General features: G+C 37.5%; 1 protein-coding gene across 2 annotated transcripts in view; it reads right to left on the reverse strand.

Annotated features, from left to right (window-relative positions):
• The window catches only part of FAM120B (family with sequence similarity 120 member B), a 55,589-nt gene that overhangs the window by 17,351 nt on the left and 22,215 nt on the right, over positions 1 to 16,023 (reverse strand). For both annotated transcript variants that reach the window (XM_069800801.1, XM_069800800.1), the window contains exon 6: positions 14,334 to 14,426. In XM_069800801.1, coding sequence (XP_069656902.1) covers positions 14,334 to 14,426 — 93 coding nt within the window. The remainder of the gene's footprint in view (positions 1 to 14,333; positions 14,427 to 16,023) is intronic.

A 16,023-nucleotide genomic window follows, 5' to 3' on the forward strand; every position in this document is an offset into this window, starting at 1 on the left:
AAATCAATACTGGCAATACCACGGTGAGAACAATCAACAGTGATTTCTTTATTTTAATAAGACAGGAAATACATTCACTAAAGGGTAGTTTCTATTTTCCATCTCCGGCAATGAAAAACAAAGAAAATGAAAGCACAGTGAGTCTATCGCAATGAGCCTGTGCACATGGCAAACCACAGACTTGCTTTGCCATGGGAATGCTCACAACTGCTTGGTGTCTGCAATGCAAAGACGTCACGATGAGAAGTGGAAAATTCCAAAAGAAAAGAAGGCTTGCCTTCCAGGGCATTACACCCTAGAGATTACTTCTTATTGGAAATTGTGTCTGTTCTTTTTACTATTTTTATAAACTCAGGACCCCAGTGAATCATGTGAGATACACCCCTGTGATCCCGCTGCTGCTACTCCTGCCACCAGCTGATGACATTTGTGTGAGAGAGACAGGGAGTGCGTGAGAACTGCTCCCCTGCACCAGCTGCCTGCGCCGTGCCCCTGCTGCTGCTCCTACCAACAGCAGCTCCCCACCCTCTCAGCGGTTGGGGAAAAAGATGACTTCTATTTGCCAACATCAGCTGAAGACCGAGATGAGAACGCAAAAGTTCACAGTCCTCTAGTATCATTGTAGCAGAGGTTACTGATACCATGCTTAGAAGGCCTGAGCTGAACTGGGTAAGCCCACTTGGAAAGAGCAAGAGAAGTGCTACAGCACCCACAGCAGTGATGTATCATGGTTTTTTCCAACAATTTGAGAAATGTCTGCTGGAAAAGCCATCATCTTAGACTTATCTCGTGCCTTTTTCTGCTCGAGAAACACAGGGCTTTAGCCTGTGGACCACAAGTTCAGGCTGATCTCTGTGCTCATGTGCGTCCTCATTGACCACAGAAAGAGGCTTTGCAAGAAGGAAAGCGTTCGCTCACAGGAGCAGTTTGCAAATCTAGACCCAGAGACTATATCCTGCTGAAGAGTTTTTACTTACAGGAAGAAAAATAGATGGATCTTGTACATGAAATGCAAATTTCCAGTTCAAATTACATCTAATTAAGCAATAATAAAAAAATAATCAGGATGTAAAAATACCCTTATGTTTTAAGGAAATACTATTAGTCCTCTGAGTCTTTGTGGAGTCACAAGTGATATATTGATACAGGTGTAAACTTTATCCTATGCACTTTGAAAGCTGCACAGCCTATTTTCAGGAACATACTAAAAAAACCCACAACTCCTTCACCACTCTATGGAGTTTAGAGAGTTCAAATTCTGTTAGAAGGATGAAGATGTTCTACTACACTTGAAATGTAAGGGCAAGTATCTGAATATGCCAGATGTCAGCAGACACAAATGAAGGCCAGAACCATACCCACCTGCAAAGCTGCCTCACTATCTTCATTTCTAGAAACCAAGGAGAAAGGTAGAAATATTACAATAATTTTACAGTTCTTGTGCTACTTTACACATCATCTGTATCTCAATGCACTAAATACTACATTTCATTTAGGAACTGGTTCCTCTGGTAGAATTTTCAACAATATTCTGGGGACACACTTTTTCAATGAAAAAAATTTGTATTAATAATTGTTATTTAGGTTAAAGTTGTTCTTATGCATTTAATTTTTTTCCTAATCTATTGCCTTCTTCCTGTGGTTGAGCTGAATACAGAAGATACGACTATGGCTAACATTTTGAAATACAAATTTAAAAAGAAATAACGTAAAAATTACATAAGGCATTTCCACCCTGCCCCTTCCCCACCCACCCTCAAAAGAACGTACTGTTTCTGTTATGAAAAGGAAAACGCAACACTCAAGGACAGGTTAGTATTTGCTAATTTCAAATTAATCAACTGAAGAACAATAACTAAAAATCAATGAAATTTGACCCAAGCAATAAACTGCTGAAATTCAAGTCATAGTGATCAAAATCTGAGTACTTTCCTAGTTTAACCGCTTCTTCTTAGATCCATTTGAACTCAGTCAGTATATTATCAATATACTACTTCTTACATTACCTCCCTCAAACCCACTTGTATCTTAAATGATCAAATATTTAACAATAGGCAATTTATGCTTGAGCAATAAAGGCAGCAGGTAGATCCTATCTCAGGAACTTGTCATTAAAACAGTAAGGCTTAGCTTTGCCTGGGAGAGGAAAGGCACATTGTGTTCCAGATATAAAGAGATGAACTGTCAACTGATGACAACTTCACTAAAGTTAAATTCTCTGCAATGGGAAGTCCCTTCTTGAATTCCAGATCTTCCTGTCTTCGGCCGTTAGTATAAATTCCCAGTGTAAGTTGTCTAAAACCTCTGTGCACTGGAACTATATGCTCTGTTCTTGAGCAAAGATAACCTAAACTGGTGCAACGGTGGTAAAATTAAGGAGTGTTATCCTACAGAGATGGGCTGGTGAAACAGTACATTTACTTGGCATCAGTCAGCTTTAAGCAATAGGCTGCTGGGAGCGTCGTATATCACCTCCTTCCTCGACCTGTCAAATTGAGGGGGGACAGGAGCACCAGTTATTTTGAAAACAGGACTAAGGTTTATTCTGATAAAAGATTACAGCTTAAATTAAGCTCTTCCTGCTTAAACAAGGTGTGTGCAAAGGAAAATGGGGATTGAAAAGAGATCCTGGGAGGGCATGTGCTGCAACAGAAACTAGAAAAACCAGTTTTTAAACACTTCTAAGGTCTCGCAGTAAATATTTAGCAGTAAACAACCCAATTGTTTAGTGTTTATATGTTGAGGAAAGTTCATTTACCGGGTTTTATCAGGAGTTTGATGTAAAATGATACCTCTCTGTGGAACAACACTTTTATTTACAGTAAGCCAAAAACCGCAATGAAGTCAACGTAAAAAAAAGCTTCAAAATAGCTTTTACCTTTAAGCAGCCTACAAAATAATGACACAGAAGTACTACTGCTAACCAATCTGCAATCAGATAAAAATCTCCTTCAGGTCCAAAAAGATTGCTCTCATTTCTTGTTTAATTTTCAAAAATATCAGCCTTTATCAGAGCTCTTAATCACATCTACAACAAAACCCAGCATAAATGACATTTCTGTGATGATGAATATCACCAGTTAAAAAGTTTAGCCCCGTCAGCTTCTTTGTACACAGTTATGTAATGGACAGCACACTAGCACCTGCAAAAAAGATTAAAATAACATTACTTTTCTTATTTTAGCCACAACTGCTCGACTGTGATCTAAGCGATTACTGGGCTAATAACAGTCCATACTACATGTGACATTTACAGAACATTTGCATAAATTTTGAGTTATACTCATCAGGCTAACTATCTGACTGTAGCCTGGCTAGAAGCCACATTCCTTCTATAAAAGTGAATGAATTCATTTGGATTTTAATTTTTACTGTCTTAAATACGTACTTGTGTTTTTGGTGACATACTTATCTTTAAACCTTCTCACCTTCCCTCATATAGATAATATTGGATTTACTTGGTAGCAGAATATATTTTATTTGTTTGGGACTCTGAAAACTCTTATGATCATGTCTTCTTTCCTTTTTTTTTTTTTTCTTTTTTTTTCCCCCATACATTAGTTAAATGTTGTGAAATTACGAGAAGGGGAAGTATTGGTAGCTGCATCTGCCTTGCAACTAATAAAATTTGTCCCTGATGCGGGACAAACTGCTGACAGACTCCTGGTACGTCTGCACCAGGAACTGATGGGCTCCTGTATGTGCTATGTCACTGCCATCTGAAATGGTTCAGTAATTATTTGAAATTTTTTCCCATGCCTGTAGCAATGTCTCCCTCTCACATGGATGCCCTAATAATGTGATGTCACATTAAAGCTTCCTTCTTTTGGGCAATTTAGAGTGCCTTCTCCTTCTCCCCAGCTGTCTACTTAAAACAATCAGCAGTAACTTATTTCTCTCAGACTCCTACATCTCTGTCAAACGTGGCTGAAATTAGCCAACATATTCAAAAGTTATTAGGGGACATGGAGAAAAACTTAAAAAATGTACAAAAGGTCACTTCCCTCTCTTAGTTCCAGTAACTTTCCATTGTAGGCCTTCAAAGATCAAACTTCTGCCACTCCCTTACTTTCTGACACTCACTATATATTTCTGTATTCTACTCTACACTGACTAGCTCCTTTACCAAAATCTTTAAAATGAGGGGCTCCATTTGCCACCACCTGCAACTTGACCAAACTCCTGATCTAAAGTCCTAATCCACACCTTACCCCAAGCCCTTTCCCTTTGTTTAATCACAGGACTGGTCCATGGAACAAAGTTTTAGGAGTAAAATCCTGCCACCAACACAACTACTCAGCTGAGTGTGCTTGGCTACCTTTGCTAATGCAGTGTTGTCCTTTCACAGCCGCAGACTGTATTGGCAAATGATAGCTGGTTAGGCATGCAACTGCTCAGTGTGCTGCTGTCTGGTGGCCTATCTTGTGGACGTTTTTCACAGTCTGCTGTGAAACCGTTGCTGTGGATTAAGACATCATTGTGACTACAAAGAAATTTTGATAGGTGGGAGTTCACTGCTACAACTGCCCAGGGCTTAATTAGCCAAACTTAAAAAATCAGTTTTGTTTTCTCCCCAGAGTCAGAGTAGATGTTCAAGATCTATTTGATTGTCCTAATGTATGGCCATTCACTCTCTTAAGCTGTTTTGAGTACAAACTTTTTAAGGGCCTGATCTATTTCCCACTGAAACCAACAGAAAGACCAGTGAACTTCAGCAGAATTAGATGAGGCAAAATTTAGTATGACTGAAGCTCTGCAGCTCCCAGAAACACCATGACAACTGTTACTAATGTCATGTCTGGTACATAAGCTCTTCAAATAGAACTGTCATTGAACCAAGATGGTTAGTATAGAGAATTCCAGGAAAATTAATACTATTTGCCAGTGCAATATAGGTTTTGTTGTTGGGGTTTTTTTTCTCCTGGGGTTTCTTTGTATTGCAAAGCAGCTGCACAATAAGATTGTTGACACTACGGTTCACCTTTTGAAGTGATATGGTCCAAGGTAAACAGTTCTGGTTAAGGAATTTTCCAGGTGTTAAGTCCACGGGTTGAGGAAGAAACAAAGAACTGGTCTGCCTTTATTTCACTACAATCTCAAACCATGAATCAATGCAGCAGTATCTCAGATGACCTACGAAAGGAACTGCCAACCCGCAACCTGTGATCAGGTATGTTCAGGATACTAGGAATTGATTTGTAATTAACCTGCAATAGAGTATCCACTTCCAGAACACCTATTTCTTTCAGAACGAAAAACTGCCATACACGGCTTGAAAGTTGCTACCTTTGGCATAAGAACATCAACCCCATGCTGTAGTTTAGATGAACACATACAGTGAAATTAGACAATCCTTGTTTGGTGCACACAACTTGCATAAAGATGGTCTTCTGAGCTATTCAAGAACTGACTACAAATAAAGTTTTTAAAGAAAATAACATTATGTACATGTAATATTCTACATTTTCTTGTATCAGCACTGTCAGAGCAAATTGAATATAAACAGGCAAACAGTTTCTGTGAGAGTAACTTGGCCATTTTTAAAGGTGTACTTAACATGGAGAAGAATGCTGTTTAAAAGAAAATGCATGCTCTGTAATAAGCCAAAATGGGATCTCAGCACTTCAGCCAGCATTGGACTCTGCAGGCACTTTCCTGATGAAATAAGCATTCACTGACATTCCAGACTCAGGAACTGATCCACAGCCATTTTAAAACAAAAGGTACCTATTTTGTTTGGCACAAGGTGCTGTGCCAAAATAAACTTCCTGCAGAACCACTAAGCTTTCAGCCTCCTATAATTGAAAAATATTACTTGCTATCGTTGCTAGACTGATGTATGCCTCTGTTGTGTTGAAGCCTCAGTATACAAATACAACATACAATTGTATAATTTTGCTAAAAAGTAAAAAACACTGATCAGATTGAGGGATGGTTTTTCAAAAGTGTATTGGCATAGCTCTGGTTTTGTTAAATTCAGTAGTAAAGCTCTCACTGACTTTAGTAGGAACTTATGGAACTTCAGTCCTAGCATAGAAATATTTTCTGCCAAGATGTATTTCTGTATCCTATACACAGAAAGTAAATAGAAAACTATTGCTAAGTAGGGTATGCGTTAACTGCCCTTGCTAAAACCAATACATAATTTCGTATTTGGCAAGGAACTGAATGCCTCTTCTTTTAAATCTATCAGGGGAATATATAGCAGCCTAGCTGAATGTAACACACCTTTTTAGTTAATGTGCATGTGCTTCCTACTAGTGCTGGTGTGACACTAGACACACTGATTAGATTCCTAAACCAATTAACTAAATCTCCCCATAAATTTTGTTTGGAGGTAACACACAACCACCTTTACACATCTGGTATTTACTGTCGCTGTGTGTTGTTTCTTCACTTGTAACACTTATAACAGTGATCATCAAAGGAAGTAATCCCAAAATAAAGGTGAAGGGGCGGAGAATATATGTGTGACATCAATATTAATGTTAAGAATATATTAAAAATTCACATTTATACAGCACTTTTGGCTAAAGAACTTCTATTATTGAGACTACTGGTGCATGAGTGTTACAAGTAAAAACTAAAATACAAGAAAGAACTGAACAATTTGACCAAAGTCATAGAGGAAGCAATAGATAGGAACCGGACACCATCTTGACTTTTAACCCCTGGACAATGATAATGTCAATCAAGAATACACTTGAAAAGAAAGCGAACAAATCAGTTCTTGGTTAGCCTGGCTGTTTCTGATATCTTCAAGATGAACATTTCTACTACGGTAATTTGAAAAATTCCAGTACGCCCTACAAAGCACTGCAACCATATGCCTAAAGGCTTGTTTTATCTTTTTTTTCTCCATTCACCTACAAATGTCTCATTAGGTCATTTCAGGAAACACTTTTGCTTCTCCGAAGTTACACATAGCCATCTGCTTCTCCAGGGACAGCCTGGACAGATGTGCAGCTTGCATTCCTGCTCAGGCGTGACAGGGGCACGCAGGTAGGTGCAGGCAGCCCCGAGCAGATGACGGGCAGGTGCCACGGCTTCCTGATGGCACGCTCCCTTCCCTCCCTGGCTCCAGCCCCTGCACGTCACCTGCCCTGTGGGGACACAGGTCAGCCCTTAAAGGCAAGGGAGAGCAACCCCACCTACACCACACAAACAACCACCTCCAACCCGCACGTACTGCTGGTTCCTTCTAACCTACAATACGCAAGGAAGTGAAAACTATTTATCTGATGAGTAAACGTACACTTTGACCAACGCTAACTCAGCCGGAAAATGTCAGCTGATACCAGAAATTATTATTTTCCCTCTCTGTAATAAGCTACCTCTGACTTTTTCAAAGCTATCAGTTTGCTTAATATTTTGGGAGAGCTTTATTACCTTCACTACCGATAACTACATTTCACTTTCCGCAATATTATTAGGCATGGATTAAAAATTAACAGTAATTTTGTTATCTGAAATTGCAGAGTGTCTTTTACCTTGAGAACATCCTGAATAATTCTTCATGCTATATAAAGTCTAAAAGCAATTTATAACTGAAACATTGCTGCTGTTTCTTTGCTGTTGAAACCTTGCTAATAATGAGCTACAGGGCAGTAAAGGGGAAAACTCACAGAAAAGCAGAGCAAGCTTACACAATTATGGAGAAAAATGCATGATCGTCTTCCACAAAGGAATACAAATCCTCTCTTTTAAGGCCCTTGCTCGAAATCTTACTCAAGATTTTCTCCACAAGCAAACTGAATCCAATTAAATGAATGCATTTTTCTCAGAAGGTAGAAGAGCTGATCTAGTCACGCTGGGGTTTGTATTTGTGCCAGTGACACATAACAGAATTCACACAGTTATGTGAATTCTGATACTACAGCTTATGTCAAATGTAAAAAATGTTCAGGGAAATAGACTCTAATAATACTAATAAATATACCATGTTTGGTAAAGAAGAAAATGGGGGAGAGCAGGGCAGAACAGCAATCTTGTCTGGAAGTTGGTATGTTAGCCTAAGAAATTTTTTTAATGTGTTTATGAACCAACAGCAGCAAAGGGTAGAGTCGGTTGACTATGCAACAGGACCAAGAAAACTTGCATTTCTTCAGACCTTCAAAAGATGCTTATGAAAACAGTAACAGATTTCGAGATGGGACTTTCAAAAAATGCTGAAAGCAGTGAGTAACTTCAGCTCCTGAGATATAATTGTATTTGCACTAATGCTTGATCTGTGCAAGTGCAATACTTCACTCTCAGGGGAGCCATACCCACCACTTCAAAGTCACTACAGAAAATAAATAGGTTCTGCAGTACAAAAGCAGCACAGTGAACTAGGCATGCAGGCCCAAGAGGCCAAAACACACTTATTAAGAGAAAAACAGAGTCTAGATGCCTGATTTAATATAAGCAGGCTCATTTAACACAACTTTCTCTTGATTAATAATTTACCTTTTTTTTTTAATATTTAAAATGAAAACTAATTTCACTACTTGCAGACTTGAACTGTTTCTACTTTTGACTAGTTCATTTAAGACTATCTTGAGGACATGAGAAGAAAGTTGTATTTCTGAGGTTGAACAGGGACTGAACCAATCTCAGCTTGAAATCACATCCCATACTGCTGCACTTTTGTTCCAGATTAGCCCAGAACACTGAGAAAACCTAAAGACTGCAGATGAGAGAACGGGCTGAGAATCAATGCCAAGATCAGTAAACCACCTCAATCCCCACCATTCCCCACCCCCTGCCAGTTACAATCTCACCTACCATTTTAAAAACACTTTTGACAGATGCAAATTTTGTGGGAATATAAACCTCGATTCAGTAAAGCATTTGGGAATGCACTCAAATTCCACTTTAGTTAATACTAGCGTAAATCACAGAAGCAGGTCCTAAGTATGTAAGAGAGGTTTATCTGTGAGATCTTTACAATATTCTTACTTGTGTTTTATGTTTCACTCAATCTAATTAGACCTCAAGCAAGTATTTATTAGGAAACAGTCACACAGGCACAATAAACATATGCTCCCTGGGGGAGAAAGGATTTTTTTTTAAACTATTTTGCAAAGTATAGATAGCTCACAAAGGCTGTTTGGAGTCTGTCTGAAAAGTATCACATCTAATGGTGTTGACAAACGTAGCTTGGCTTGCCAAATAGGTCAGAAGATTGAAATTCTGGAATGTTCAGAATCTGGGTATTATTTATGCTTTTCTGTCTGCATGGCAAGGGAGAAAGAATACAGAGTTTAAAAATACAGAATGGATTTAGCAACATCCTTCTGAAACTTGAGGGACCCTAACCAAGATACCTACACACTACTCTAAAACATACTGCTTTTTTGCATGAATGTGGCTAAGTATGCCTCAGGAAAACATTCAGAGAAAAGTATCTTGTGCAATATTGGTATAATACTATTACCAAGCTGATTTGGCTTCCATGACACTGTACAACAGAAAATATTTGAAGGTTCCATGCAACTACAATTCTTGCTAAAGCTATTTCTGCCTGTCAAAGTAGTTAACTAGCTTGCTGGGTATTTTACTATTCCAAAAGCTAATTAAGTAATACTTAATATGTATTTTGTGAAAGTTCATTTGCAATCAAATTGCAAAGACTCTCTGGAGCTTATAATTTAAAATCTAAAATGACTGCACTCATTTCATATCAGTAGTACTTTTTAAATAACTGAAAGCACTTGAAAAATTGAAGGAATACACTTCAGTGCTTGACTTTCTTATACCACATACACAGCCAAACTGTTCCTTTTACAAGTGGCACAAAAGATGTAATTACTCCAAAGCAGATATTCTGGCATAACTGGCTATTTTATGGCAAAGCTATTGTGGTTTAACCTGGCAGGCAGCGAAACACCACACAGCCATTTGCTCATTCCCACCCCAGCAAGATGGGGGAGAGAATCAGAAAAAAGGTAAAACTCATGGGTTGAAATAAAGACGGTGTAACAGGACAGAAAAGGAAGGGGAAAATAGTAATAATAATGGTAAAAGAATATACAAAACAAGTGATGCACAATGCAATTGCTCACCACCCGCTGACCAATGATGCCCAGCCAGTCCCCAAGCAGTGGGTCGCCACCCCCCAGCCAACTCCCCCCAGATTTATTGTTCAGCGTGATACCATACGGTCTGGTATATCCCTTTGGTCAGTTGGGGTCAGCTGTCCCAGCTGTGCCCCCTTCCCAGCTTCTTGTGCACCCCCAGCCTCCTCGCTGGCTGGGTGGTGTGAGAAGCTGAAAAGCACTGCTCAGCAACAACCAAAACATCAGTGTGTTATCAACATTATTCTCATCCTAAATCCAAAACACAGCACTATACCAGCTACTAGGAAGAAAATTAACTCTATCCCAGCCAAAACCAGGACAGCTATAAAGAGGTTGTAAATGCCATAAATTCCAGCAGTGATGTGTATGTCCACCTGTGCATCTGCTACTAACTTGGAGTTTGTATTTTCTGACATACATTTCACTTTTAAAAGCATTTAACAGGACCCAGATTTCATCTACCGATTTCCAGGTGTATTTTCTTTTTAACCAAATTTTCCCATCTCATCTTTGGCCACATCCTTCAGAAAAAATGTGATTCACAACTTCATACCTCCAATACAAATTTTTCACATATTCACATATTTAGAGAAATCTTAGAAAAAATGTATTTGTATTTCTAAGTCCTTATGGCCTCTCCTGTTTGGGCAGTATTTTACATGCATTACAGGTGAACAATGATCTATAATTGCACTTGTAAACAACGAGGGCAAGCACAATATAAGAAACAAGACTGCAAGCATGACTGCTGGTGCCTCTTTTTCTCTACAATGGCCTCAAAGTTAGACTGATGGCTCTCTGGGCTTTTTGCCAAAACCGCACACCAGATTAAAATAGAAAGAAGGGAAATAGGCAACCTGGGGTCCAAAATTTAATTCTGACCTTATGTATAAGCTCTATGGGAGGCTTGGGCAAAGCAGAATGTTAATCTGCCGTATAAGGGGGGGCACAAGGAAACTAGAAAAAAAAACTTACAAGAAAAAGAATGTATAAAATCTCTTCTCTATCGTGTGCACATTTTGGCATTTTGAAACCATCGATCTTGAAAAAATAATCAAATCTTCTTGTATAAACATTGTGTTATTCCCAGAAAGTAATACTTAGTGTGCATTTTAGTTACATGTCTACAGCGCACTTTCTTTCAGCATGAGATAAACTGTATTTTTTACGGCTTTAACCCACTTTATTCAAACCATGGACATTTCTGTTTCATAAATTTGCGGGTTTATGGATCTCATTAACTATGAAATATGGATAGCATATCAGAAAGCATATTTGAAAGTGAAGTCTGAAAAGTTCGTTTCATCCTATCAGAAGAACAGGCTCTATTTACATTTTCTTTCATACTTCACAGTGCAAGTTAAGTTTTCTTCTGCTAAAACATATTTGCTAAAGGACTCCTTTGCAGAAACGGAGCAATTTTTTTTGATCAAATCAGTGTTCTTCACAGAACTGTTTACAAGCAGTAAACATTTTTTCTACATTTAAAATAATAATACAGTGTTAAGCCCAAAATTGCAAATGACCAAACATTTTCATAAAATTTTGCAGATGCTGACTAAGTTTAACACAACTTCCTTGAAAGCTCTGTTATTAAGTTGTTTCTAGCGATCATGTTTAACTTCTCAGTGGAGAAGAAAAAGTATGGTAAACAGATTAAACTCTATTCCTCTATTTTCCTACTATAAAACCCATAAATTAATTAGCTATGTACAAGTGTAATTCACTGCACTTGGATCCTTTGATTTTAAACACAAATACCTAGAAAATGAAGCTGTTAAATACCTATTGATACCTTATTTACTAATTGTTAAGATAACAGCATAGCTTAATTTTGTAAAACTACTAAATCAACATAGTAATGAGTAAAAACAGTTTAAGCTATTCTGAGATAGACTCTTGAAAATGAGATGTTTGAATTACAATGCTCAGAAAGCTTGCTTTATTGATAATTACTTTTAGAATATTTATATAAGATATTCTACTAGTTTAGTCTCCTGCCCTTCCAAGAGAAAATTCACAGGACATTATTAAGTTCATCTACACACCCTATTTCAGAAGCACACAAACAAGAAACAGACCATTTTTTACTCTTCTTGTGAAGATTAACCCCATATGAATATTCACATTGCTCCTGGTGCTACCACAAAATTACAGGTGTCTTATATATGAAGAAAAAAATTATTTTTATGGCAATTAATACAACATAATATCTTCTCTTGATATAGCTTGACAAGTCAGAGATACACAACAAACTGAGAAACAGCAACTATTTTCCACTGGGAGATCAGGTCATCAAAACACAGGAAGGGACGTTAATTTGACGGCAACGGGGGAAAGCTCTGAAACTGTTATTCACCTATTCACAACCTTAGAAGGGAAAGGGGCCAAAATCTTTCCTCACTACTCTCTTCAGAGGGATTTATTCTAGCTCAAACTACTACCAAAGGCACTACCGTGAATTTCAATAGAATAAGACAAGGAAGTGCTCTACAAAATAGCCTGATACAAAAATTTCAACTCTGTTATATCAATCTTTTGTTGTTTTTTAGCACAGCAGAAGGCATTCTGCATCAGTGCATGAAGTGCTGTAACAGTGCAAGAGTGATGTAACTTTAGAAAGTACCTGCCAATAGCATGCATAAGTGAATTCCAACAACATACTGTCCACTTCATAGCGATATACCATACAGTGTAAGACCAGCTTCAAGTTTCATGTACTTTTATGTCAACACCAGAAAAGCAGACAGTATCTGATCTGCCATAAGCTTTGTGGGAAAGTCACAAAATTTTGTGAACAACTTTGAATTAGTAGAATGACTGCTAAGTAGTGTATATTGATTAATATTACATGTTTGGATGCAACACTCAGACTTAAAATTTCACAGAACCACAACACAAATCACACAAAAACATCCAATTCAAACAGAAGAAACTTCCAAGCACTTTAGAAACTTACATAATAATACCTGTAAGTGCACCTATAAACAAATTGTTTCAACACTTCCCACTTATGCTCGGCTTCCTTTATGCTTTTACTGAAGACTGCCACAACAGACTTGATAAAATAATGATACTCTCAATGTTAAGTGCAACACTATGTGCAATCATATCTTCGACAGAAATAAATCCTACGTTTTTGCTGTTTTCCATATTGCCTTCATCTCATTGCCTCCTTTTTGTGACACAGATCTAACACTTGATCAGCTGCAGAACAACTTTGTGCTGAATTCAGAAAAAAATGACAGGAGGCTGGGCTCTATCTGTTAAAATGAATCAAATAATGAAACTGGAATCACACTGGTTTTGTTATTTTGGTCCCCGTGCACTAGAAATGACTGGATAGTAACAGGAGCAGTTTACCTTGCTATCAGCAAAAAGTACTTTTAAAACTCTAACATGGACTGTTTAAAGTAACAGAGAGTTTATTGAAAACTTAAGCAAGATTTTCAGAGGGAAGATACGTTAAGGTTCCAAACATTTCTAACCTTTTCCCCCTTACTTTTAAGTAAACCCACAACTCAAATAGCCATCGACATTTGCAGTCTGTGCTGTACACTGCTAATACTTTGAATACAATCTCAAGCTATGAGACTGGAAGTACTCTTGTATAATTAGCTATGCAAGAAGAACTATTTAGATCGTTCTACTGCAATAACAATGTAGGATCCTGCTTTTCCACATGTATATTCAAGAAGACAGGAAAGGAAAAAAAAGTTGCACAGAGTATATAAAATTTTTAAAAAGAACTCCTGAATAATTACCAAATAGTGTGATCCAAAAAGTCTACACTACAGTGGGCCACATTATGTAACAAGACATTTTTTCTGGTTAGGTTTATGTTATGTTTATGTTCTCCCACAAGTAGTAATACTAAACTTTATTTAATGTAGTGATTTTCATTCAATTTATGTCCCAAAACACCATCCTCCTCAGGAAAAGAGAATAAAGCAGTGTTGCAAGACAGGATTCACCATTACAAATTTTCCATCAGCTGGAAGTCTGGAAGCCAAGTCAGGAAGAAATCTGAGACTAATTCACTCACCCTAGGACTGCAACCACTAGAAAATGTCCTTTTTTTTTTTTTTTTTTTTAAAGTGATTAACAAATGTAAGTATTCACATGAACTGTAGCACATTAAAAGCCTATGTAGTTACCAAGACCTTCAGTTCCCATATTTGAAAAAAATTAATGTAGAAGAATTTTCCCCCAAAATATTTATCCCAAAGCTATCATGAACATTTTATGTTACTAAGTTATTCCAGTCCATACCTGCAAACCTGCCAGTTGAGCAGCTGACTTCCCTTTGAGGCAGAGAATGAGTGCCACAAACGCATTCAAGTCCTCCAGAGAGAGGCTACTGACCTAAAGCAGATGAAAAAATAACATATTATTTGAAGGCTCTGAAGAGGAACTTTCTGAAAATTGACTCTTCTTGCTCAAGCACATCAAACTTAAATCAATGACCTCCTGAAGTTATGACCACCATGAATGCATCATCTAGGAAAAGACACTTCAAGGGAACAAAATCCTTTCACAGCTTGAATGAAGTGCATACCCCAATACCCGTGTACAGTGTATATACATGGATTTCCACATACCAAACAAAATGCCCACCCTTCATGTATTCCCCTGGAGATTTTTAATAACAGGAAATTTCATCTCCATAACACTAAGCATAGTAAAAACAAATGAGATTTAAAAAAATATATAAATTGCTTTATAATCAAGATCCAGAATAAAAACCACCTCAATGAGCCACAGATGTGATGAGCATTAGGATTTCTTTCAAATGCTTACATGGTTATCTGCTAAAAACTTTAAAAATCATCTAAAATATTTCAGTTACCTATTTTAAGCTAAATTTCAGGATTTAACAAAACATATTTGGATTCTTTTAGGTTTTTAGGCTACATACTGAAGTGGGAAGAACTCAAAACTATAAGAAAACTAAACCGAAAACGTTCAAGTGGGAAAACATAAAGAAAAACTCTAAATTCATGTAACAGTTCACTCCAGTACTTCTATCAGAAAAGGGAGAATGGGGGCATTTACTGTTGTGAAAAAGTATTCCGAGATTCTACAGAGGCACATGTCACCTCAGGAGAGGGACAGGGGACAGCGCTAAGATCTGATAATGGCCCTACTTTACCCTGTATTTCAAGTCAGGTGTCACCTTTGTGTAGATGGCAACAAGAGAGGTTTACTAAACCTGCACATTTTATACACTGCAGTAACAGAAAAAGTGACATCCATCTACGAAACAATTCTTAATACTTGCACAATTTTGTCCTAAGAAAAGTAAGTCAAAGGTTGCTTGCAAGTACAACAGCAAGGAAATGCCCCTAACAGAGCAGATGAGCCAAAATGTTTACTAGTATCGAAACACTTCTTTACAGAAATATTTTATTCAGTAACCGGACTTGGTAAGTTATCACACTTCCATTGTCAGATTTCTTCCAAAATTATAACAGCTTGAAAGAGAAATTTCCCCTTTTTCTGGAGGCTCCACAGTTTGATATTTGAACTCATTCACTCCTTTCCCCTACTTTAAAGACAAGCCTATTATTTTGTAATTTTTTCACTATTTTGTTCTTAATTTGGAGGATATTTGAAAAGTACCCTCACTGAAAAGATTACTTGTCAAATCGACACTTTCTTTACATAGTTAAGATTTGCTTATTGGAAATTTTTTCTCACTTTAAAAAAACAATGTGTCTGAAATTTTCATTAAATACTTGCACATAAATTTTGAGGAAGCCAGGTGGGTTGGTCAGTATGTTGGTTCCTGCAAAAACCTAAGCTTTAGGTTAGATTAAATGATAAGTAATGAAATTTTTAAGAAGCTTATTTCTCCCTCACATGAGCTGAAGGAAATGATGTTAGCCTGCTTCAAGGCAACCTACAATTGCTCAAGTTAAAAAACCTTTGGGGTAACAATCCACTTTCCCTCTCTAATACA

This window comes from Haliaeetus albicilla, chromosome 13 (genome assembly GCF_947461875.1).
Source record: "Haliaeetus albicilla chromosome 13, bHalAlb1.1, whole genome shotgun sequence".
NCBI lineage: Eukaryota > Metazoa > Chordata > Aves > Accipitriformes > Accipitridae > Haliaeetus > Haliaeetus albicilla.